At 37.4% G+C, this 23,380-nt stretch overlaps 1 protein-coding gene and 1 pseudogene across 12 annotated transcripts in view; both read right to left on the bottom strand.

Annotated features, from left to right (window-relative positions):
• The window catches only part of INPP4B (inositol polyphosphate-4-phosphatase type II B), a 721,154-nt gene that overhangs the window by 227,387 nt on the left and 470,387 nt on the right, over positions 1-23,380 (bottom strand). For 10 of the 12 annotated variants that reach the window (XM_060299724.1, XM_060299726.1, XM_060299725.2 and 7 more), the window contains one exon: positions 16,042-16,121. In XM_060299724.1, the coding sequence (XP_060155707.1) occupies positions 16,042-16,121 (80 nt within the window). Of the gene's footprint in view, positions 1-16,041; positions 16,122-16,263; positions 16,397-16,456; positions 16,513-23,380 lie in introns of those variants that run through there. The other 2 variants (XM_060299734.1, XM_060299733.1) reach the window with 2 other exon arrangements.
• Positions 2,812-12,622, bottom strand: LOC115864503 (large ribosomal subunit protein uL18 pseudogene; annotated as a pseudogene).

The following is a 23,380-nucleotide window of genomic DNA, read 5'->3' as shown; positions in this document are numbered from 1 at the left end:
TTAGCGGATTTAATTATTAAATAATTAGTATCAAATACTAGTGATGGGTCTATATTTACTATTGAAGTTTTGAATTATTTATATTTTTGCTGGATTTTTTGTGCCGTTCGGTTTTATGTAAATTTCTTAATAGTAGGAAATAATGCAAAGGGATTTTTTTTAAGCTAGCATTAAAAGATCAAAGTTAAAGAAAAATCAAAGTTATCCAGTGTATGAACATAACCTTAGAGTATAATGTATTTCAAACCTGTGTGATAAGAAATTCACTAAGCTTTAAATTGTACAGTGAGGCATGTACTCTGAAACCAAACAGTTATTAAGTGCCTCTATTTTTCTGCTGAATTGCATTTAGATTTGTTTTAAATTCTGCAGGTATTAAGTTATAAAATCTTGTGGTTTTTCCAATATTTTTTCTTCCTTCTCCTTTAATATGACAACATTTTTAATGAAAAAAAGAGTCTCCAAAATTATTAATTTCCATAGAAATATAATAAGGTCAAAATAACAGAAAATGTGAATTCACTTACAAACAAGTATTAAGCACCTACCATGTTGGAAGCACTGCTCCATGTACCAGAATACAACAGAGAACACCACAAAAATCCCTGTCCTCATGGAGCTTGAATTCTCATGGTAAACAAAAAAATGATACAGATACGATAAGTTCCACGGAGAAAACTTAAGCAAGGTAGGTGAGTGCTGGGTGGGGCTTCTACTTTATAGTCTACATATATATATAATGACTACATATGTATGTATATGCATTAGGAAAGGTTTCTCTAATATGAAGCCATTTGAACAAATACCTAAAGGAGGTAAAAAAAGTGAGCCATATACCTTTCTTAGGGGGAGGTCTTTTCAGGCAGAAGCAGCAGATGGTCCAAAGGTCTTGCAGAGGAACACGGTCCCCATATTCAAGGAAGAGCAAAGACCCCATTGTGGCTATTGCTGGGTAGGTGGGGAGAGAGGACTAGAAGACTAAGCCAGAGAGCCATGGATTAATTTTATATTGCTGCATAATGAAGGACCACAAACCCAGTAACTTACAATACCACCCATTTACTATCTCACAGTTTCTACAGATCAGAAGGCAGGCCAGGTCCTCTACTCAGGGTCTCATAGGACTGAAGCCAAGATGTAGGCTGAGCCACACTCCCACGTGGAAACTCTAGGGGAGAATCTACTTCCTAGCTCATTCAGGTTGTTAGTGGAATTTATTTCCTTGTGGCTGTATGACGAAGGTTCCCGTTTTCTTGTTCATCCCATAGTAGGTATGAGGAGTAACCACTTGACAGGGCTGCAGGGGAGACAGCCACCTTCCAGTTAAACAAAGAGAAATGACTGAGGATAGGGGATGGGGTTGAGGAGGAAGCTCAAGGATCAGAATAGAGTCAGGGAGTAGAAGGCACCAGGGCCACAGGAGGGAGTAGACAAACAGGTAAAATGATGGGCGGCCATATGAATGAAAGATGACCTAGGAATCCAGGGTTCCTGCGTGGTCACCAATCACCGGAAAATGAGTCATAGTTATTGCTACAATAAGGAAACTCAGTTTAGCTAGGCAAAATATGCCAGGCAGACAGGGCAGCAGTAGTTTAAAAATACTCTAAAGACCTGAAATTTCCCATTTTCAGATTTTAACTTGTTCTGCTAACAGTCTTAATAACGCATTACTAAATCATCTGGTAGTTATTTTCGAGGTCAAAATGTGACTGATTCACTGTTAAAGGAGTCTAGATAGAACAATAAAGATTTCTACAGATCTTTTTTTTTTGTTAAAAGGAAGAAAAGTAATTAACGCAAAGTTCAAGACACCTGCCATATGGAAACAGTATACTGCTTTTATTCACGTTAAATAGATTCTGAAGATCAGCAAGAATAAATCAAATGTTCTATACCAGCTTTGCATAAAGTACATGAGAAAGCAATTACTTGTTCTCTGAATATCTCCCTTTTAAAACATTACGATTCCATTATAAGAAGAAAATATATCTATTAGTAATTAAAGGTCTTTATTGCATCATTAAAAAAAATCCATATAGGGCTTCCCTGGTGGCGCAGTGGTTGAGAGTCCACCTGCCAATGCAGGGGACACGGGTTCGTGCCCCAGTCCAGGAGGATCCCACATGCCGCGGAGCGGCTGGACCCGTGAACCATGGCCGCTGAGCCTGCACGTCCAGAGCCTGTGTTCTGCAACGGGAGAGGCCACAACAGTGAGAGGCCCGCATACCACAAAAAAAAAAAAAGAAAAAAAAAATCCATATAAGAAAACAAACGGATTTTGGTATTTGGCAGGCTGATGTGCTAACGGGAAGGAGAAAGACAGTAAAAATTAAAAGTCACGGGATTAAAATTTTCAGTTCAGGAGTGCTTGCTATATATCCTTTTGTAAGTATTTGAGAACTGAATTGAAGTTTGTATACCAAATAAAAATTTCACCAGCTTTCAATAACCTTGGATGCAGATATTTTCTCTTTTATTCTACGATAAATTCCTCAGATCTCAATATTAGGATTGAATAAAATCAGAGAGTGCTTAGAACAGAAAGTAAGGTTAAGTATCAGCCAATTCATTCTGTAGAAACTGAAGCCCAGAGAGGTCAAGTGAAAGGCTCACAGGTCAACAGTAGTGCTGATATTTGTCAAAGAACAGTAGAAACCATAAGTCCACACCTGATTTTTTTTTAAATTTATTTCTGAAAACCAAAAGATGAAATTGTGGTAACTTTTCAATGTATTTATTTTTAGCTTCTTCGTCAATCAGTTGATTGTCCTTATCTGAAAAATCTTCATAGGAATGCAGTGTTTTGGTTCAACCCTCACTAGCCCACTCTAAAGCTTGGAGGAAACTTGCTTTCTGAGCTACCTGATCTTCGGAGCAAGAGACATTTTGGGATAGTTCCACCTCTTCTTTTTAACTTTTTTCTTAGGTGTCTTCTCATAGATTGGATTCTCTCATACAGCAGCATGAACTTTCTTGCACATCTCTTTGGTGTCTGGAGTTACCTTCTTTTTGTGCTGAGTAAATTTTTTCCTGTAAGCGTCACCATCTCCTTCCATATATAATCTGCAATGTTTTGATCCCTGATGTTCTTCCAAAGTACTTATGCCTTGAATTCCTTGTTTTCTGAACCATAACCAGGGAATCGTTTGGTTCTGTGAGGGATGGAAAAGCTTCTTTCCACAGCTCTCTTCAGGGCCCCAAAAACTTTATTTCCAGTGGTAGTTCAGGTGTGAACTGAATCCAAATACAAAGTACCTTCATACTATATTTTGTAAGTTCATGAGTGTAAGCTGCACCGACTATCATAGCCTCTTCAACACAGGCATAAGCAATCTGACAAATGATCTCTCTGCTGGTTACATGAACTATCACCCATATTTGAGTGTACTGTATTTACACTCAAATGTGTAAATTGTGTAAAATGTGTAAGCATTTCCAAACATACCAATTGGTTTTACCCTCTCGCCTTCTTCTAAAGTTCACTTGGCATCTTTTGAAGTAGGCCTTATTCTTGACGACTTTAACTCCATCCCGTGAAGCAGAGATGCATATCTGTGGCTCATCACAGATATACAGCAATGGTGGTAACTTTTATAATTTAATTCTTACTGCTAACAATAAGAAAGCACAGTCAATGTAAGAGGAATATGATTTTAAAGTGTAATCAAAGAACTCTATCAGAATCTAATAACTCTTTGCTCAGGCTGTTATAAAATACCGTAGTCTGGGTGGCTTAAACAACAGAAACTTAATTTCTCACAGATCTAGAGGTTAGAAGCCCATGATCAGGGTGCCAGCAAGGTCAGATTCTGGTGAGAAACCTCCTCCTGACTTGCAGATGGCTGTCTTCTCCCTGTGTCCTCAGATGGCAAGGAGAGAGCAAGCTCTCTGGTGGCTCTTCTTATAAGGGCACTAATCCCATCATGAGGGCCCCACTCTCATGACCTCGTCTAACTCCAATTACTTCCCAAAGTCCCCATCTTCAAATAACATCACAGTGGAGTTTAGGGCCTCAACAGATACATTTGGGGGATACAAATATTCAGTCTGTAACACTCTTAAAACCTCAAACTTTAAAAATTAGCATAGTATTTGTTTCAAGAACTAGTGGGGGTTCAAGGGAAGAAGAGATAGCATGAAAGAAAGAGGGAGACAATAATTTTTCCTACTAAAGGATAAAGAGATTCTTAAAATCTGCCTTATGAATTCATAATTTAAGCTCATTTCAGTGTCATTATTATCATTAGTAGTGAGATGAAGAAATTTAAGGAAAGTAGTTACCTCCTGGTGACAGTAATGGAACTCGAACTTCCGCCAGTGTTACAATCACAGGCCAATCCTTAAAGTACTTGAAAGGCATATCACTTGGTCAGAGAAGCAATTCACGTTTACCAGTACTAGAAGTAAGTCTCCGTAGCCAAGAAATTTATTGTTAGTTAGTAGTCTGCCCAACAAACAAGCAAACCTCAAAACTGTTAGAGTCTCTCTTTCCTACTTACTGTGTAGGTCCCTGGAAAATACTCAATTTGATTCTAGATAAGAGAAAAATAATCCCCACTAGACACCATTTCTAAGTTTAGGATTGAACCTTAAACCTGCTTTGAATTCGAGAGACGGCATCGATGGTGGGGAAGATTAAAATAAAATAAAATTCAAGTTATCTGCTCTGGTCTTAGGTGGATGGATGAGGATTAGACCAAGTTTATTATGGCAACCTAAATTTGTTTTTAGCAATCAATTTTTATATTAAGTTCTAAAGGAATGTGTTTACTTTCCAATTTACATGTGTGAACATCAGAAAGAAGCAACATACAGCATGTATCTACAAGCACAACTGGTCATTTCATCTGCTTGTCATAATGTAATATATGCCAGGTAGCACTTAGATCAAGTCTAATTAAACCTGCATTCAATGATTTCAATTGATTTTTAAATCTATTTTCCCTGTAAGATGGTAAACTGTCCCATAATGTAATAAATTCATCAGTGCCACACAATGTATAAAGACTAATCTTTAATTACCTAACATTTTCTGTCAAACTCTAATAAGCTTGAGTACATTGATCAAGGAACCCAAAGGGTCACCAATAGGCTGAGCCCATTACTAGAAGCAACCAAGCCCTACTGTAGCACAGCACTGAGAAAAACAATGTGGTTATATTGGTATTAAAATTAATTAAGTAAAGCAAAATAAGTGTATCTGTTCTCTTCTCCATCTTATTCTACAACTTTTTATCTTTGACCTCATCCTTCTCTTCTGCCTTCTTAAAATCTTTCATGATATGACTTTGTATATTTTCTAGTTTTCCTATCTTCCATTATAAAATTGCACTTGTCTTCCGTTTCCTGACTCAGTTCTTTATCTTCCTGAAGTCTTATTGCAAACAATTTCATTCAACCACACTTTTACTATGAGGCACCATGCTATACCACAGAACAACAGACATCAGTGAATTTCACTTAATGGATTAGGGTGGAAAATCCTAGGCTAGAGCATGCTATTAGGGGAATACATTGTTAAGGGGCAGGTAACTTTCTACAGTTCCTCAAGGACGGTACCTCCAACACCGCTCACTCATATATATTAAGTAGAACTGACAACGTGTAAATGAAAAAGCAAAGCCAAACCTCACTAGGAACACAGTTAAGAATAGTGACCTTCCGGTGATCATTAAGCCTGTGGTAGCTGGAGCAGGAATAATGAGTTCTGACCTGCTTCTTCAAAAGCTTGATGATAGGAAAATGGTCAATTTGGTCTTAGGAAATTGAGGAGCCTGGGTAGGGGATAGTGACCAGCCCTTTTCACTGACATGCCTGGAGACTATCGCCTCTCAGTTCCTAATAAGTATGGAGAATACTAGGGACTTCAGATGGGTGAGACCATCCCAGGCAACGGATAACAAAAGATGGAGGGAAAATAATAGGACGTCAGTGTGGGGAAGAATCTTCGGTGCACCATCTACACCTACGGACATTGCTCTCTTGCTGGTTGAGGTTGACACTGAGCTCAAAACCCTGAGAAGAGGGGTTTCCAAAGAACTACAGAGACTCTGACTCGACCTTTAGAAAGTGTTATGTGCACATAAGCCACTATAAGTGACAGAGGAAGTGACGATCAATGTCAAGGGTTACGTGTGTGGTTGCAGATGAAGCTGAGAAAGCAGACTTACTATCTTGTATCTCCTGGCTGAGGTTTTTGCACGCTTATTTTCAGGTTCATGTTCATTTGGGTCCAGGGACAGGAAGACATATACATTTAAATCAGAAAAAGAGCTTTAGATGAGATCAGATGAGAGCTGTAGAAAAGATGAGTTGGAAATGGATGCTGTGATTTCTAACTTGGGCTATAGTTAGGGCACCTAATGGTTCTGAATTTAACCAAGAAAGGACAAGCACCAAAGGGCAGAGCCTTCAGGAGAAGACCTAAATTCAGTTCAGGGTGGTTCTAATATTAAGTGATTGTGAAAATAAGTGTGTGTCCACTTATGCAAGCTTAAAAAGAATCTGTCAATGACTATAAAAAAGAAAGCATGTATTTTGTCACTCCTTTCCCCTTTCCACATATTCTGTACAAATCTCACAAATGGGTGTCTATATAGTCCATGGCATGGGTGTAAAATGCCACAGGGTTGGCAATGCCTGTGGACAGAGAACGGGGGGTGGGAGAAACAGGGCTGGGTAACTGCATGTGGATAGGGGCAGAATGTGCACAGGTGCAGGGTGTGTGTATAGGATGAGGGTTCATTTGGATGAAGACCACAGGCCTGCCTGCAGAGGTGTCTGTTCAAGAAAATGCTCATGGTGGGGAAAAGTGGATGAATACATATAGAGAGTGTCTCATATATTTCTCTGGAAAATACTTGGTTGTTTACATTGTTCAAAATCAGCACTTTCTCAGCTATGCAGCTGCTTTTCTTGGAACACAGTGTCTGTCTGATAAGCTGTTAAAGAAAGCTTTCAAAAAAGAAAGCTTCTTGGGTTCAAATTAGTTAGGGAAAAGCTGTAGGTGACATTGCCTCTGAGAGTCCTAGAAGGACTTGAGGACTTAATGAAGGCTCTGAGAAATCCTACAGTAAGGTCACCCTCTTCACTTTTTTGGATATAACATTTTCAAACTTACTGCACATAAACTACTTCACTCGAAGAACACATACTAATAACTGAAGGGATACCAGTGTTCCAAATAACATTCTTCGGAAAAAGCTGATATAAATGTGTCCAGAGCAGCAGAAATACAGGGTGATAATGATGAAAGCGACTTTGGTAAATATGGGCAAATCCTTTACAAAATTTTCAGGTCAAATATAATTCCTTGCAGGCCTAATCATTCCTGCAATTATCTTCAAAGCTAAATTAGCTCTCAAACTTCTTAAGCAGGTAGGTCTGTGTACGGATATTAATTTTATGTGATCTGCATTTTAAAAGAGGGAAGAGCTCAGGCTTTTCTCTACAAATTGAGGAGCTACTGAAGTGTACTCTAAGTACGCGTTGTCTCTTCAGTGACTGAAAACTCTCATTTGCAGTCTGACAAATATGACATATTTTGAATAATGCAAACTAAGGAAGTGCTAATCGGTTTCCATGGTCATACCTCCCGCCCCATGAAAATGGATTAGGAACTTAAAGAAAAATGCAGACTATACCACTGTAGAGCCATTTAAATTATAAATGAAAGACAGTCTAGTTGGATGAAATGGGGAATAATAATACTGATGAGGATGATAATTTTAAAAATAGGTGACGAGCATGATGGGCACACGCTTTGCATCAGGTACTGTTTCAGATGAGTTGGGTACCATTTGTCTAATTCTCACCTGGGAACAACAAAAACAACATCAAAACACCTAAGGCTAGAGAAGCTAATCAATAAAAGGAAAAAAAAATTACAGCCAACATTTATTGAGCACTTACTATGTGTCAGGAACTGTTATAAACATTTCACGTTAGTAATTCATGTGAGCTGAGGCTGTGAGATGGGCACCACTGTCATCCCCTTTTCACAGATAAGAAAACTGAGTCTCAGAGTAATCAATCATCCTGCTGGATAATAAAAAAGCCAGGATTTGGGCTCAGGCATGTCTCTAAATCCCATACACTTTTTATTTCTCTACTGTCCTAAGCCCATGATATTTGTATACTTTGCATTCTCTGATTTTATAATAAATTAATGTCATTTTAGTAGTTATTACAAAGTGGCTCATGTTACAGCCTTTTGATAATTTTAGACAGTCTTCTTCCTAAATGACAATGACACAGTTATATATAAGAACAGAATCAGTTTTAGAAGCAAATAGCCCTACTTCTGCTTTTGATGTTTCCCTTCCTTTTCCCAGACCAGTCCTGAGAAACATCACTTGAATTTATTTCTGTAGACAGTTTATTAAAGATTCGGCAACAACATGTATCTGTAAACCCTAAAAGCAATTGACACTCTGTGTCACTTTTATGAATATCTGTCCTGATTTCAATGCTATATTGCTAAAATTTCAAGTCAAAGCAAATTTGAGATTTTTCCCAACTGTATCAGAATGCAGCCTGTTTCAACCAAACAAACACTTTCCCTATGTCTCTTGCTAGTATCTGCCATTTTATAAGAAGCCAAATCTGATGTCAGTGTGATTAAAGCCAGAACTTGGGTTTCAAGGAAGCATCCGTTCGTCAGATAATAAAAATGTTATGTCCAGATCAAAGGTTAAATCAACCTCTCTGCCATTGCCCAATTTAGAGAATTGTGGATGTCACATTTTAAGAAAGACCTACAACAAACTAAGCAAACTAAGAAAAACATTAAGTGATGGGTGAAGGAATTAGTAAGTTTAATGCAAGAAGCAATCTTTATAGAGTGTTTTTCTCTAATGCATGGAACTTCACTGCATTTATTAACTGCCCAGAATCACCCTGGGAGGGAGGTCATTACTATTTCCACTAACAGATGTTAGAGACTAGACAACATGCCTGGGGTGACACAGCTGGGACTCGAACCCGAATCTGGTAGGAAAGTCTGGTGCTCTTTCTACATTACATTCCTTGCTGAGTAAAAAAGGAGAGAAGATTTAAAGTTGGGCAAAAAAGCTGCTTTCAAATGCGATCATAGAGAAAAGGTATGAGACTTATTCTACTTAACACTATGAAGGAGAGCTGGGAATGTGGCAAGAAGATAAAGTCTGGGATAAAATAGGAACACTTTTCTAACACTGAGCTGTCGGAAAATGGAAAAGATGTATGGCCTCCTAAGTTTGATTTCCAGGTCACTAAAGGGGTCCAAGAAGAAGCTAAAGTGTCAAGATCTCTTCTGGTCTGTAAACTTACTTAATCCTAAAATTCTAAACAAAATATATATTCTCTAAGAACCCTTCTTCTCTTCTAATTTCCATCCTGTCCCAGCTGTGTGACCTTAGAAAGCTATACTGCTACTCTGCAGTTAGCTTATAAAACAAGAATAATATCACCTTCCAGGCAAGGGTATTAGAAGATTCAGTAAGGTAAGACATTTGAAACGCTTAATCCATCATAAACCTCAAATAGTGTTAGTTACCTCTTCCTATGTGTCTATGAGGTCCGAGTCAGTGTCAGTATCAGAGAAGCTGTCCTGGAGGAGCTTCCTGTCTTCGTTTTGAATTATGCCAAAAGCACGGTGAATAGAGCATTCCAGAGATTCGAGGCTTTCCCCATATGTGTGCATCTGGATCAAGCATGAGCGTGCATTTGCTATTGACGTGCATGTTTTCTTGCTGTTCACTCCCAAAGGAAAAGAATGCAGTGTTCTTTTTCATTGCTTTCAGCGGTTAGGATGGGCATTTTTAGAAAATTCTAGGCAAAAGCATCAAGTTAGCTTTTACATGACATCCTTATCCTCGAACTTTTCCACGAATGCATTTAATAAAGTTTAATACTATTCTGTTTTATAATTAATCACTGATATGCTATTTTCTCTTAAAGCAGGCTTTTTGGCCAGCAGTCAATGTCTACCGCCCTTATGTAATATAGAAAATGTTTTAGACGTGTATAAAACTTAGTGTGGTGGAACCAGCAGAACTTTCTGCTGTAATCCTACTTTCTGATACCTAGAAAAACTAACTGGAAGCGACTTTTAAAGGAGAATAAAACATATTCAAAACATATTCAAGATGCTTGGATGTGATTTTTTAAAAGCATCTCTGAAGTCCAAGTAAATATAAGAAAATACGTTGTCGTCACACATACAATTTTAAAGACAGTATCTAGTGCTTAAAGTAAGCATTATTTGCGTGCAGGAAAAGAGTTATGGTAGGAAACGAAAAAACAAAGTTTAATTCCATTTCAAATGAAAAATAAATTTATCAGTTAAAACTGTATTGTCAATCTACGGCCAAGTTCGGTCTCAGGTTACCGTGGGGATTCACATGCACTCGAGCATTCCAGGAACAAACATTCTGACCCACTGCCCTATGGCCTGCAGAACGGGCCTTGGCTCCCAACCTGCGAAATGTTAGTGACAATTGCATTTTTTTTATCGCTCTGAGTATGCTGGTGTAGAAAACTGTGTGTCAGAGCCTAAGGAACCTCTCCTTAATATTGCTCCCAGCTCTTAAATTAAGAACATGCCTTTGGGAGATTCAGTTAAAAATATGCAGGAATTTTTTTTTTTTTTTTTTGTCGTTCTTCTGTTTTTACAAATAAAATGGAAGTGCGTGTTTGTGCCTGTGTGTGTGTGTGTGTGTGTGTGTGTGTGTGTGTAAGGAGGTTAAATTAAGCAAAACGCCAAAAAACAAAATCGAACAAAACTTAAGACACCATAGTTTGGATCTTACCTTCTCTAAACACACACATTTGACAATAATGGAAAATAAATAATCAAGTTTGGGAGAAAGCAAAATAACTGTAAAGGAATATACATGTACAGACATACCTATCCATACACTCCATGAGGCATTTGCATGAATATGTACACATATAAAATGTTACATAAAATAGGAAAAATTTAAAAACAGTAGAAATTCATCGTTTGTTTCTTTCAGAGCCCCTCCCATACATCTGTATATTATAAAACATAACATCATGTGTCTGTCTAGGATCATCGGAGTCTTATGCTGTACGTTTCACGACAGCACTACTGTAAATGTGGCAGAAGTAATAAACAAAAAGAAACATAAATTCTCTTTTTATGGATAAATTCTTATACATCTGCATTCAAGAAAATTTGGTCACATCCACTAGGATAAAATTATAATAAATGCTTGCTTAATTTGGGGGGGATTACATGTGGAAGGTTACAAAAGAAACAACAGAGCAGTTGCTAAGATGAGCTGAATGTTTCTGTGGCAAGGCAATGTGACCTATACTGAAATAAATGTGAATTCTAAGTAAGGTTTTCAGCCTTTCAAGCAAATCACAATCTATCACTCACTATTACTCTGAAAGTTACTTGTCTCAGATATACTCTAAAGCTTAGACTGCATTATATTCACTAGTTTAGGTGGATTCCACTCGGAAATAAATAGCACCAGGTTCATATTTAGCATCCATAAAAATATAGGTCATCATCATGAATCAAAATCTCAACAGATAATTATTGAACCTCTCTACTGTGTCACAGGCATATAAAATTGAATTTTAAGATTAAAACATTAATAAAAAGTAACTGAGGCCCCTAAAACTCTCCAAAAGATAGAATATAAAATGGAGAAGAAAGCAAAGATGCTATGAGACCATTAGCTTCCTATCAGGCAGCACAATAAAAGCAGAAGCAGCTCTGGAGTCAGACTCAACTGAATTCTAATCCTACTTTTACAGTTAGTACCTGCGGAATCTTAGACAAGTTGCTATAAAACTGGGATGATAAAGCTGCAGGGATTAAATGATATAGTGCAGGAGAAGCACCCAATATATCCCTTGCATGCTAGTAGATGATCAATAAATAACAAGATTTTTCATTAACAGTGTTATTAGTAATATCAACTGCAAGATGTTAACCCTGTTACTATTTTAAAAATTGGGTAAAGAACCTATTACTATAGTTAGCATATGAAAAATTCACGATAAATGCTCGTTGAATGAACAGTCACTGAATGAAGCCCGAACTGTGTGGAGACAGGCAACAAAGGTCAGATAAGGTCAAAGCACCTCTATCTGTCTCAGTTCTTCTGAGAAGGATTTCCTAAGAAAGAATTTTTATCCCTGCCTCTTTTTCTGCCTTTGCGATTGTTTGACTACTTTAAGAGCAACGTAATTTTTCCCCTGATCTCTAGCGCCATTGCCAGAGAAAGATACGCTTCTCCATTCTGTAATTAAATAAGACAGTATTATGATGTTCTAAATTTCTGCTTGTTATGATTCCAAGAGACTCAGGTCAGGTTGGTAGAACAAATAATTGTTAGGTGCTTGGGCAGTAAACCAGGCTCAGGGCCATGGTTCTGGGGTGAGAATAGATTCCCCAGGTTTCCCTTAGTCTCCATTCCCCCCTAACCTAGCAGGCTGGTTCTCACTTTCTGCCATCATGGCTAACATTCCTGAGTTCTCCATGGCCATTAACACTCATTAGGTCTTCATTTGCTATAAATCCAGGCACTGTGGTGAACTCAATGTGGAAGACACCTTGAACGAGTGGTCCTGGACCTCCGTCCTTGCTTTGTTCTGCCATCACCAAGTCACGTGACACAGGACATGTTTTAACTAGATCTCGGTTTTCCCCTTGGTCAATGGGGACAAAAAGTGAGTCATTAAGAGCACAGGATTTGTAGTCAGAAACGTGTGGCTTCACGCCTTGGCTTTCTTATGTTAAGAGCATTGTAACTTTGCGCAAATTACTTAACTGCTTTCTACACCTCAGTTCCTTAGTTTATAAAATGACAAAAGGAATAACATCATACGCTGATAAGGGTCAATGAAACAACATCTCTAACATACTTATCAGAGCATAAAACACATAGTGTCTCATAGTATCTTCCCCCTCCACCTCCTCCTCCTTCTCTTCTCATTAGTATTACTATTATTGTAATATTAACCAGTGTCTTCCATGTCTGCAATTGTAATCCACTATACAAGAACCTTAGCGTGTTTACAGTACAGTATGGAAGTCAGGAATAGATAGTAATGAGCTAGAAAACGAAACAGAAAGTATGATTCAGATCTAAAGGAAGTCAGAGTAGACAGGAACTACCAAATGTAAACTAGAAAAACAAAACAGATGTCATATAAAGGTACCAGGGTTAATACTAAATAAAGACACCGATTGGGATACTAGAACGCTTAGACAGAAATTTAGTGGCTATGCATTTAAATGAAAATGAGTTACATGAGTGGGAACCACTTTCTATATCGGAGGCATTCTCCCCAATACATGCAAACAAATTTTAGCTTACAATTTCAAAAATGCACGGTACCATATTTCATGCAATTTGAGTCTAAGCCTATAAATAAGACACACACTTCTTGCCCTTTTAAGTTTTTTGTGGAAAATAAAAATTCAACTCAAACTCAAAAATTCCAGTTCACAGCACATAGGACAGGCCACATTAAACTATGGTATTCCATGAAACTAGTTTGAGAGTTTGAAATCTGACTTACCTGGTAAGAATAAGGGACAGTGAACACAAACAAAACCAGACTCACGATCCAAGAACGGTGCCGACAAATACGCCCTTACCCTTATTTCTGTGAATTTGTTTTACAGAAATCTGAGAATTCTACTCTTTAAAAATTATGACCCGAATGTAAAAGGAATAAAAGTCAGATAATGTCAGTGCAAAGGAATAGTAAAAACAAAACTAATAACCAAAAAAATGCTTCTTATCCCTTATCTAACGTTTTTCCGATTCAGTACCTCAGAGGTTGCCAAGTCATTGGAAAGAAGATAAATTACAACAGATGGAAAAACACGAAGCATCAGAAATCAGCAGGTTATGATAAGTCCATAATGTGTCTTGTCCATAGGAGGAGAAATCTACAAATTTGGCAAAGCGCAAAAAGGGAAAAAAATATTAACCTCGCCATTTCAAAGTTGGCTTTCAAAAATTATTTTTTCTAGAAAATGCAATGCTTTGTTGCTAAATTTGGTTTCCTTTTAGACAATCAAAATCAAATAAATAAGAATCAGGAGTATTCAAATCAAAAGTGGAAATGTGTCTTGATTTCCTCTAAATCTGGAATTGTTATATTCCTTTTTCCTTCTAAGTGTAGTACTCTAAACTAGATCTTTCTGTTCCTATCTTTCCTCTAATTGTGTGTGTTCACATATTTTCATTGCACTAAGGATTTCTGGGTCCCTAGTATCTGTTTCAAAGCCAGTGTCTAAATGTTGTGCAGAGGGCTGCAGACGTTAATGACAGTTATGATACAATCAATACTGCAGTTTGTGATCAGCAAGGTGAGGAATAAAGTACCATGCACCTTATATAGAAAACACGTGACCTGCTGGTGGTTCTCAGCAAGCTCAATGTCTGACATCTTATGTCATGAATCCAGGGGCACTTGGGTCAAATCTAACTGCCATGCTAGATGGGTAACAGGTATCTTCTAGGATACCAGTGACAGTGGCAGATAGACATTTTAGCTGGCACTTACACACTTCCAACAGAAAATAAACACAGCAAAATTTTATTGGGAATAACACCACAAAACTATAAAGATTTTTAAATGCCGCCCCAAATAAAATGCAACAACAAAAAATGTTACAGCCGAAAGGAAGCCAAAAAGAAGATGACAGCCTCAGTAGAACCCTTCAACACTTATTTTTCTGCATGAACATGTGTTACTTTAAATTATTTTATGCCATCTCTTAAGTCAAAATGCTAAACTGTAAGGATCAGGAAAAAGTCAGACAGGAGACAGCCAGCAGTACAGATTCCACCATAAACCATGACATCTACACTGAAATAAATTGGTTATAATGGGTCCTTAGGGGCTGGGCAGAGGGAAAACAAACTTGACACATTGTCTGTTCCCTGACAATGGTCTCTACATTGCATCAAAAGAAGAGCATCTTAAGATTTACAATGTTCTCTACAATTTTTATATTCATTTATACTATATAAATATTGTAAGGCAGTGTTCTCCATGTATACATAATTTTAAAGTTATTATATGGTTAGAAAATAACATACTATTTTTCTAATTTATAATGAAGTTAAAAAGAAATGATTAATCTATTTAATACTCTTCTTAGTATGAAAACACAGCGCAGTTCCTAAAGATTGTTGTGTCAAAAAAAAAAAAAAAAATTGTTGTGTCATCTGTATCAAAACAGATTGTACTCATACTCAAAAGCATCTCTGATCTGCTGTCTGTTGCAATGAGTCTGTTTTAACTTATACTTTATTTTTTTAACTTACACTTTATATTTAATAGTATAGCAGCAAAATAAACTTTAAAAAAAGAGAATAATCAGCCTACCCTTTATTATCATAAATCTGCAAGTTGCCTCTAACAAACATATTTCAAACCTAGAAACTCACTTGATTTAAAAAGTAACATTTTGATAAGTAACAGAAATATTATTTAGTAACATGCCCATCATTTCTATTTACTTTCTTACTTTCAAGAATTTTATCACCTTATTTTTTGAAGTTTCATTTCAAGTTTCATCACTTTATTTTTTATTTTATATTGAAGTACAGTTGCTTACAATATTATATTGGCTTCAGGTGTACAATACAGTGATTTGATATTTTTATAGATTATGCACCATACAAAGCTGTTATATTATTATTGGCTATATTCCCCTGCTGTACATTACATCCCTGTGACTTATATAACTGGTACTTTGTACTGCTTAATCTCCTTCACCTTTTTGTCCATTCCCCACCCCTAACCCTCTGGCCACCACTAGTTTGTTAATAATGTCAGTTTTTTTCCCTACAAGAGCTGATAACTTTTGACCATGTGAAACACAGACTTGAATATGAACCTGAATAATTGCTGTTTCCCTGTAACTTGTTGCAGAGGAGAACGTAAGCTGTTTGAGAGTTGACATCCAAACACCTGCAAGAATTGTGACTTTCAAACCCAACCAGCCTTCAATAAATATCACAGGCTGTTAAATTTAACAGCATTGAGACCCACCTCAGGCTCAGGGTCAGCACTTGCTCCTTGGACTTCAGTAGATCTCCGACTTTAAAACTGGCATAGCCCAGAAAGCTTCGCTGAAAATAAGAAAGAATGGTTTCCATTAACTTCTGAGGTTCTCAGAATTTTGTGTCACAGCAATCACACAAAACTAGTCTTCAGAAGAGTGAAATGTTAAATCTATTAGCCTGACAAATATTTCATTGACAGAAATACAACCATCAGTAATAGATGTCCACTTCATGGGGCGAGGTTGAGGGATGCAAATGCATCCTTCTCATTAAAAACAGAGATGAATAGCCAGGAAAATAACAAAATGTCTAACACAGAAGCCAGGACTTTTCCATGAACACATTTTCTCCCCACATGAAAACTGAGATAAAAGAAAAGATGACAGACGTTTAATATTTACCAATGCCGTCCTTGTTCTTATTAGAATTCCTCAAGTCATGAGCGGCAACAACTTTGTATTCCAGATATGAGCAAATCTGTTAGTTGGAGCTATTTTTATGTGGGATTCTGTGCAAGTTATAAATAGAAATGCTACATTTCTCCCCCATCACAGCAATGTTTAAAAGTATTTGTTTCCTTTGTTATTTCTACACTAGCATGGGACAATTTCACTCCAACACACAAAAAAGAATGGTACTTATTCAATTACATTTTCTAAAATTGCTTTTTTAACCTACCATACAGGGTGTTGACTATCTATGAATATATCTATCTTCTACACTCTCTGACTCATAATATAAAGAATAAAACACTAAATTGGTTTTTCTTTTCCAGGATAAAAATCTTTCATCTCTTTTTAATATTCCTGGCTGCTTGTGATTTAAAAGTCACAATATTATGGTATACCATAAATAAGATTTCTCATTCTCCTTTCAAGGTCAAGATGTAAACACGAAAATATCAGTATCAAACCTGTATTATTACCTATACCATTGCTGCCTAACACACTGTAATACCTTACAAGAAGTCTACACTACATCTTCCAGAACATTCTCTCTTCATAGGTCTGTTGCCAGCCTGCCCTAGAATGAGATGCTGGACTTAAGTCAACTGGCTCTTTTCAGAGGCAAGTGTGCAGTGATTCCATACATAAGAGGCTGCACCTATACAAAGTGATCCTTGAGCATAGAGAAGACAAGCTTCAGGTCAGAATTTTTCTCCTTCTTTTCAAAGTTCTAACTTAGAAGAACTGGTTCAAAAATTGTAAAGGCAAACATTTGAAATACAACTCGGTTGTAAGTTGGAGATGCCTATATGTTAGTAATGATAAAACCTAATTAATTCACTTGAAACTCGAAGAAGTGGTTTAGATACCAAGTCGCCAAATTGGGGATCATAGAAGACTAAATTATTAGGTGAAGAACGTCATGTGAAAACAGAAGATTTGTGGAAACAAGCTGTGATGACATGAATGCTGAGAGTGAATCAAGGCAGAGAAGAATTCCAAGAGCTGTATGAACAAAGCCAAAATCTAGGGTGACTTTTCAGTAAGGGGTAGAGAGTGTCTAGGAGAGACCCAGCTGAACAAAAGCACTTATGCCCCCTCAGCAGACAACCTACTAGGACGTCCCTGTATAAAAGGGCTCCCCTTCTCCACACTGCTCGTCTCCATTCCTTATCCTGTTGTATTTTTTCTATTGTCACTTAAATATTATGTATTTCATTGCTTATTCTGTCCTCCCCTCAAAATAAAAATTGAGATTTGAAGATGCACGACGAGCTTTGTTTTCTGGTAACCTCCCACTGCCTAACACACATGAGGTGTGTGATAAATAGTGACTGACGATAAATGAATGAATGAATGGCATAGACACTAGCTTTCAAGTAATTTATACTATGAGATATAAAAGAAATACTCCTTCTGCAGATATTTATAAACCATTATAATTCACTGACCTGTGGGAAATTAAAACAATTTTTTAGCTTGCGGATTGTATAACGTGGTAGTGAATTTCACTTTAGCATTTTGTATGTTAAAGAGACGTCTTGCTTATTTCTCTTTCACCGGTCATTAGGGTTATTAATTTAAATTCTACCCCTCACTCATTATCCTCACTTGAAGAAAATGCTCAACCCATTTGACCCATCGTGACCAGAAATGTCACGATGCCCCCAAATTTCAAGTTATTTCTTCTCCTTGCCTTTTGAGATTTCTGAAGGAAGGGATGGTTTTAGAATTAAGAAAACAAACTGCACATGCCATGAATGTTAGTGTGGTCTTTTCAGCAATAGAAGCAGCAGATGTCCCAGACGGGAATGTAGCAACGAGAGACAGGTGGAGGGGCTATTTTCAGACATGCGCCCCAGACACACCAGCAGGCACAGCTGCAAGTAGTCTGTGACCACAAGTCATTGAATGTCTCTCCTGCCTACCAGGCCGGGAGCTCCTGTGGAAGCAGGACCTTGGCTCGTCCATCTTCTAGCTCAGCCCGTTGTCCGGAACAGAGAGGCTGCATGCTACGCCCACTGCTGCACTGAGTGTTTGCAGTGTGCCAAAATGGATGCCTGTGAGTCAACCTTTTCCATCACAACTGTCAGCCACGTGCTTAATCTCAAAGGATATTATCCTTTGAGAGAGAGCTTACAGAAATCATACAATCCGTTATAAATCAACTTAGGTAATGGCATTATGAAAGGGTGTCAAACCAGAGGAAGTGTTATTTGTTCTAAACATATTTTTAAAATTTATTCTAAAAATAACTGTACATTAGGACTACATGTCACATAAAATGCATTTAATAAAATCCCTCAGTTTAAAGACATTGCCTAATTGTTTCACATTGCAATACCGAACAATGGACTTGCCTATACTCTTACTTTCTAGCAGGTTTTTATGTGTCTGCTTCGCCTCAGTATAAATAAAACTAGGACCCTCCACACCCCTGAAAGTGGAAAACACATCATTCATTTACATGAATATTCACTGGACTCCTGGTCAAAGAATGAATTAGAGAGAAAACAGTCTTCTCTATTATGAAACCTGAATTCCCATGGAGGGAAAACGGCACACAATGCTAATGCAAAAGAATAATTTAATATAGAGTTATTTTATTTTTACTGTCACTTTAATCATAATCATAGAATTTAAGAAAATTATTTCAAAAAATCTGTTTATATTCCAAATATAACTCAGGGAACAATGTTTTCATCTCTCCTTCAGTATTGTTTCTAAAATTCTCATCTTCAAGGTTTTAAACTGGGAGATCCAATATCAGGGGAAAATTTTAAAACAAAGAAAAAAAAAATTAAAGTGTCACTAGAGTTGGAGGTCTGAAGTGTAGTTCTAAATCCATGATTATGTCCAAAAATGGAAATCTGGGCAATTAAATCACTTCTCCCAGCCCCCAGGCTGGCTGTCCACTGACAGGCACTGTCAACCTCCATTTGTCTGTCTTCTCTCTCACAAATCTGGGACTTGGACAAGTTACTCCACCATACTAGGCCTTAGTTTCTGGATGAAAATGTTGCATAGGATAACTGTATCTTTCTCATTGTTATTGTTATAAGAATTAAAGTAATCCAGGCAAAGCACTTAGTACATTGCTGGGAAAATAGGAAGCACTACATAAATATTAGCTTGCATAGTACTTAAGGAAAATATGCCCAGACGTCAGATGACTTAAATATAAGTCCACTTCAAATACTTTTTGGAAAAGGCCGAGTATTTAAAAAAAAAAGTCTATGAGAAATTCCTATTATAAAAAAGAAAAATGTATGTTTAAAAATAAAAGTTAGATTCAGGGAAATATAAACTAGAATAAATTCTAGTGAAAAAAAAGATACGAAAGTTATGTGGTCCTTAGCGTTGAGCACACGTTACCTATAATTCCTTATAGCTCAAATTTTTATTAGATCATGTGGAATGCTTATCAGAGGCCAAGAAATGTCTGAATGAAATCAACAAACATTAAGACTTATTAAGACATGGCCAGTCTGTAGATGAAGAGACAGGAACCCATGGGAGTTAACTGGCTTACACCTGGTCACAGAACTAGTTAATGTGCAGAAGCCAAGTTAGAATCCAGGTTTCTTGCTCTTCAGTCCAGAATTCTTTCATCCCCCTCACGCTGTGCCTCATTTCCAGGACAGGTGGCAATTCCCTTTCCTTCTGACAGGCTCTCTGCCTGCACTCTGTGCGGCTCTGACCTTTCTTGCCTGCTCATGACAATGCAACACTCACCATTATCATTCTGGTGCAGGCACCCAAAGCAGATGATCATTAAATTGCTAGATGCACGATTTCAATCACTCACCTGGCTGGAGAGTGATATCAAGCAGGGTGGAGAATGCAGGGCACCTGTCTCAATCCCTGGCTCTGCTCTACGGGGAGCGTACAAATAAACCGTTCATCCTGCCTGCCCTGGTGGGGACTCAGCGCAAGTCACAGACATCCAGAATGCTCAGCAGGGTTGCATACCTGCCTGAAGCAGGTCCTCCATGGTCTCGTTCCCCTGGTACTACACAAGGATCCAGAGGAAGTGCTCCTCCATACACATACCTCCATCACCTATGTTCATCTCACAAAGCCTTTATTCAAAGTTTAGGTTTCCTTTATACTACAACTTTCATGGATCTCCCAAGTTTTTCCAAGTACTGTCCAGAGCTGCATTATCCAGCATGTGCACTAGTTTGTGGCTACTGTGAGTTGAGTTGTGTTCTAAGTGTAAACACAAACCAGATTTATAAGATGTGATATGAAAAACGGAGTGTGAAATATATCATTACTGATTTCTGAATTGATTACATTTTGAAATGATAATATTTTACATATATTGAGTTAAATAAAATATTACAATTAATTTCACCTGTTTTCTTGTTACTCTTTTAAAAGCATGGGCTGCTAGAAAATTTTAACTTACATATGTGGCATGCATTAAATTTCTAGTAGACAGTGTTGTTTTTTTATTTTTAATTTTTATTGGAGTATAGTTGCTTTACAATGTTAGTTTCTGCCATGCAGCAAAGTGAATCAGTCATACGTATACATGTATACCCTCTTTTTTAGATTTCCTTTCAATTCAGGTCACCACAGAGCACTGAGTAGAGTTCCCTGTGCTATACAGTAGGTTCTCATGAGTTATCTATTTTATACACAGTAGTGTATGTATGTCAATCCAAATTTCCCAATTCATCCTCCCTCCCCCCTTGGTATCCATAAGTTTGTTCTCTACATCTGTGTCTCTATTTCTGCTTTGCAAATAAGTTCATCTGTACCATTTTTCTAGATTCCACATATAAGCGATATTATACAATATTTGTTTTTCTCTTTTTGACTTACTTCACTCTGTATGACAGTCTCTAGAAGACAGTGCTGGTTTTTGAGGGTAAATGAAGATATCCATAATACTCTGACATATTCTCATAAAACTATATACTGGAACTGTGGTGTAGGTTTTAAAAGGTCTTTGAAAACCAGAAGTTTATATGGTGAGGCAGGCTGATACACAGCATCTCCTGCATATAACTTACAGGATGGGCCCTTTTTCATACTTTTGTACAGGTACTGTTTCTTCCCCCTCTACCCTAACAGACATGGTTGTGTGGTTTCCCACTCTATAGGAAGGGACAGAGGGTACATGAACTATATGCGCTGAAAAAATACATGACAAAGAAAAAAGAACTGAGAGAATATCTATTACAACTTGATGAACAGTCCAAAGAACACATTAAAATGCAATTTAGGGCAAAGTCATATATTATAAAATTACATCTTTACTATGAATATACCTCACAAGGTCTCAGAGCACAGACTGGTATCTGCTTGACTAAGTCATCACCAAAGGTGTGGTTTCATCTAATAGATGCTGCTGAAGAATGCAAAGAAATGTATAGAACATATTTGAAAGATTTATAATAAAAAATTTTAGCTGATTTTTTAAATTGGAGTACTTAGTGGCTAGAGTCCATGGCACATTGTAATGGCAGAGCCATTACCTGCTCTATGTTCTTGGCCAAGAACTTAAATTCTCAAGGATTTTTTTCAGTGTCCAAAAAAATATTTTGGAGGAGTGATGAGATGTATATTAATCAGTGGTACTTCACAGCTGCTCAAGGCGTGACAATTTTTCTCTATCCAGAATATCATGTGCTCTGAGGGTGTTAGAAAAGCCAAGGCATGCTGACTTGTTCTTATTTAGACTCATTCTTATCATGCCTGAGATTTAGTTTGGTAATATAATTACCATTTTATTGATTTCTGATGTGTCATAAAATGTACTCGATTCTTACCATGTTATTGCAATTATTTTTAGACACCCCCTCCCTTTTTATTCTGGTGCTTCTAAAAAAATATAAGATGGCTGGCAAACCAAAATCATGGTATGCTTCCTAATGCATTCAATACATATATCATGATTTGCTAATTTCTGGGCACAGAGCTAGGGCTATTAAAGTAAACAAAATACACATGATCTTTGCAAACAAAATATACATGATCTTTGCAATCAAAATAAACTAGTCTTTTGTTAAACAAAATACTAGTTTAACATCTAGTAGGAGAGTGGAGACATTACTAATAAATAATACCCATTCTGCCCAAGCTGCATTCCTAATAGCATCTTGATTTTGTTTAAATGGGAATTGTATCCCGATTCCCTTCTACCCAGGGACTCTGATCGTCTCAGTGATTATGTAAGTGGTGGGACAGTTGGCCCTCTGTACCCTGGGGTGCAGAACCACTGATATAAAACCCGCAGATATGCAAATCCAACTGTAAGGGACTTGAGCACCCATGGATTTTTGGTATCCGAGGAGGATCCTGGAACCAATCTCCTGAGGATATTGAGGAACGACTGTATACCAGTTGAGTTTTCCTTTCCAGAATTGAAGGAACAGGATGAGATGCTCAGAACCTTTTCAATTTGGAATGTGATACCTGGAGGTGTAATGGTCAGACTGTACAACACTTAAAGAAAGGAGACGCAGGACAATGGACAGAGACTGGTTGCTTTAAGTCCTTTTGAGAAGCTGGAGACTTGGGCAATTTCCCCATGACTTTTCTTAACATGAGAAGAACAAGTCTGTTACCTACTCTTCATCCAGTTACTTGCTTCTGAATGCATTCCTAACTGATACAATAGGCATGTCAGAGAATGCCCATTGGGAAGTTTCTCTTGGTCCAGGAATTATAGATGAGTCTTTGTCAAGGATGAGGACACAAGATAACAAATGTTCCACATGATAAGTTCAGAAAACCTCATCACAGTGCCTAAAAGGAGCCAGTTTAGAGAAACTGGTCTATTAGTAACCACAACACAGCCAGTTCATATAAAGGTAGTGCTGGAAGAGAGAGGTCAGAACTTGGGGAGGACACAACTTAGGAAAT

This window comes from Globicephala melas, chromosome 5 (genome assembly GCF_963455315.2).
Source record: "Globicephala melas chromosome 5, mGloMel1.2, whole genome shotgun sequence".
NCBI classification, from domain to species: domain Eukaryota; kingdom Metazoa; phylum Chordata; class Mammalia; order Artiodactyla; family Delphinidae; genus Globicephala; species Globicephala melas.
The sequence above is the reverse complement of the archived record's forward strand: the minus strand, read 5'-3'. Positions and strand labels throughout refer to the sequence as shown.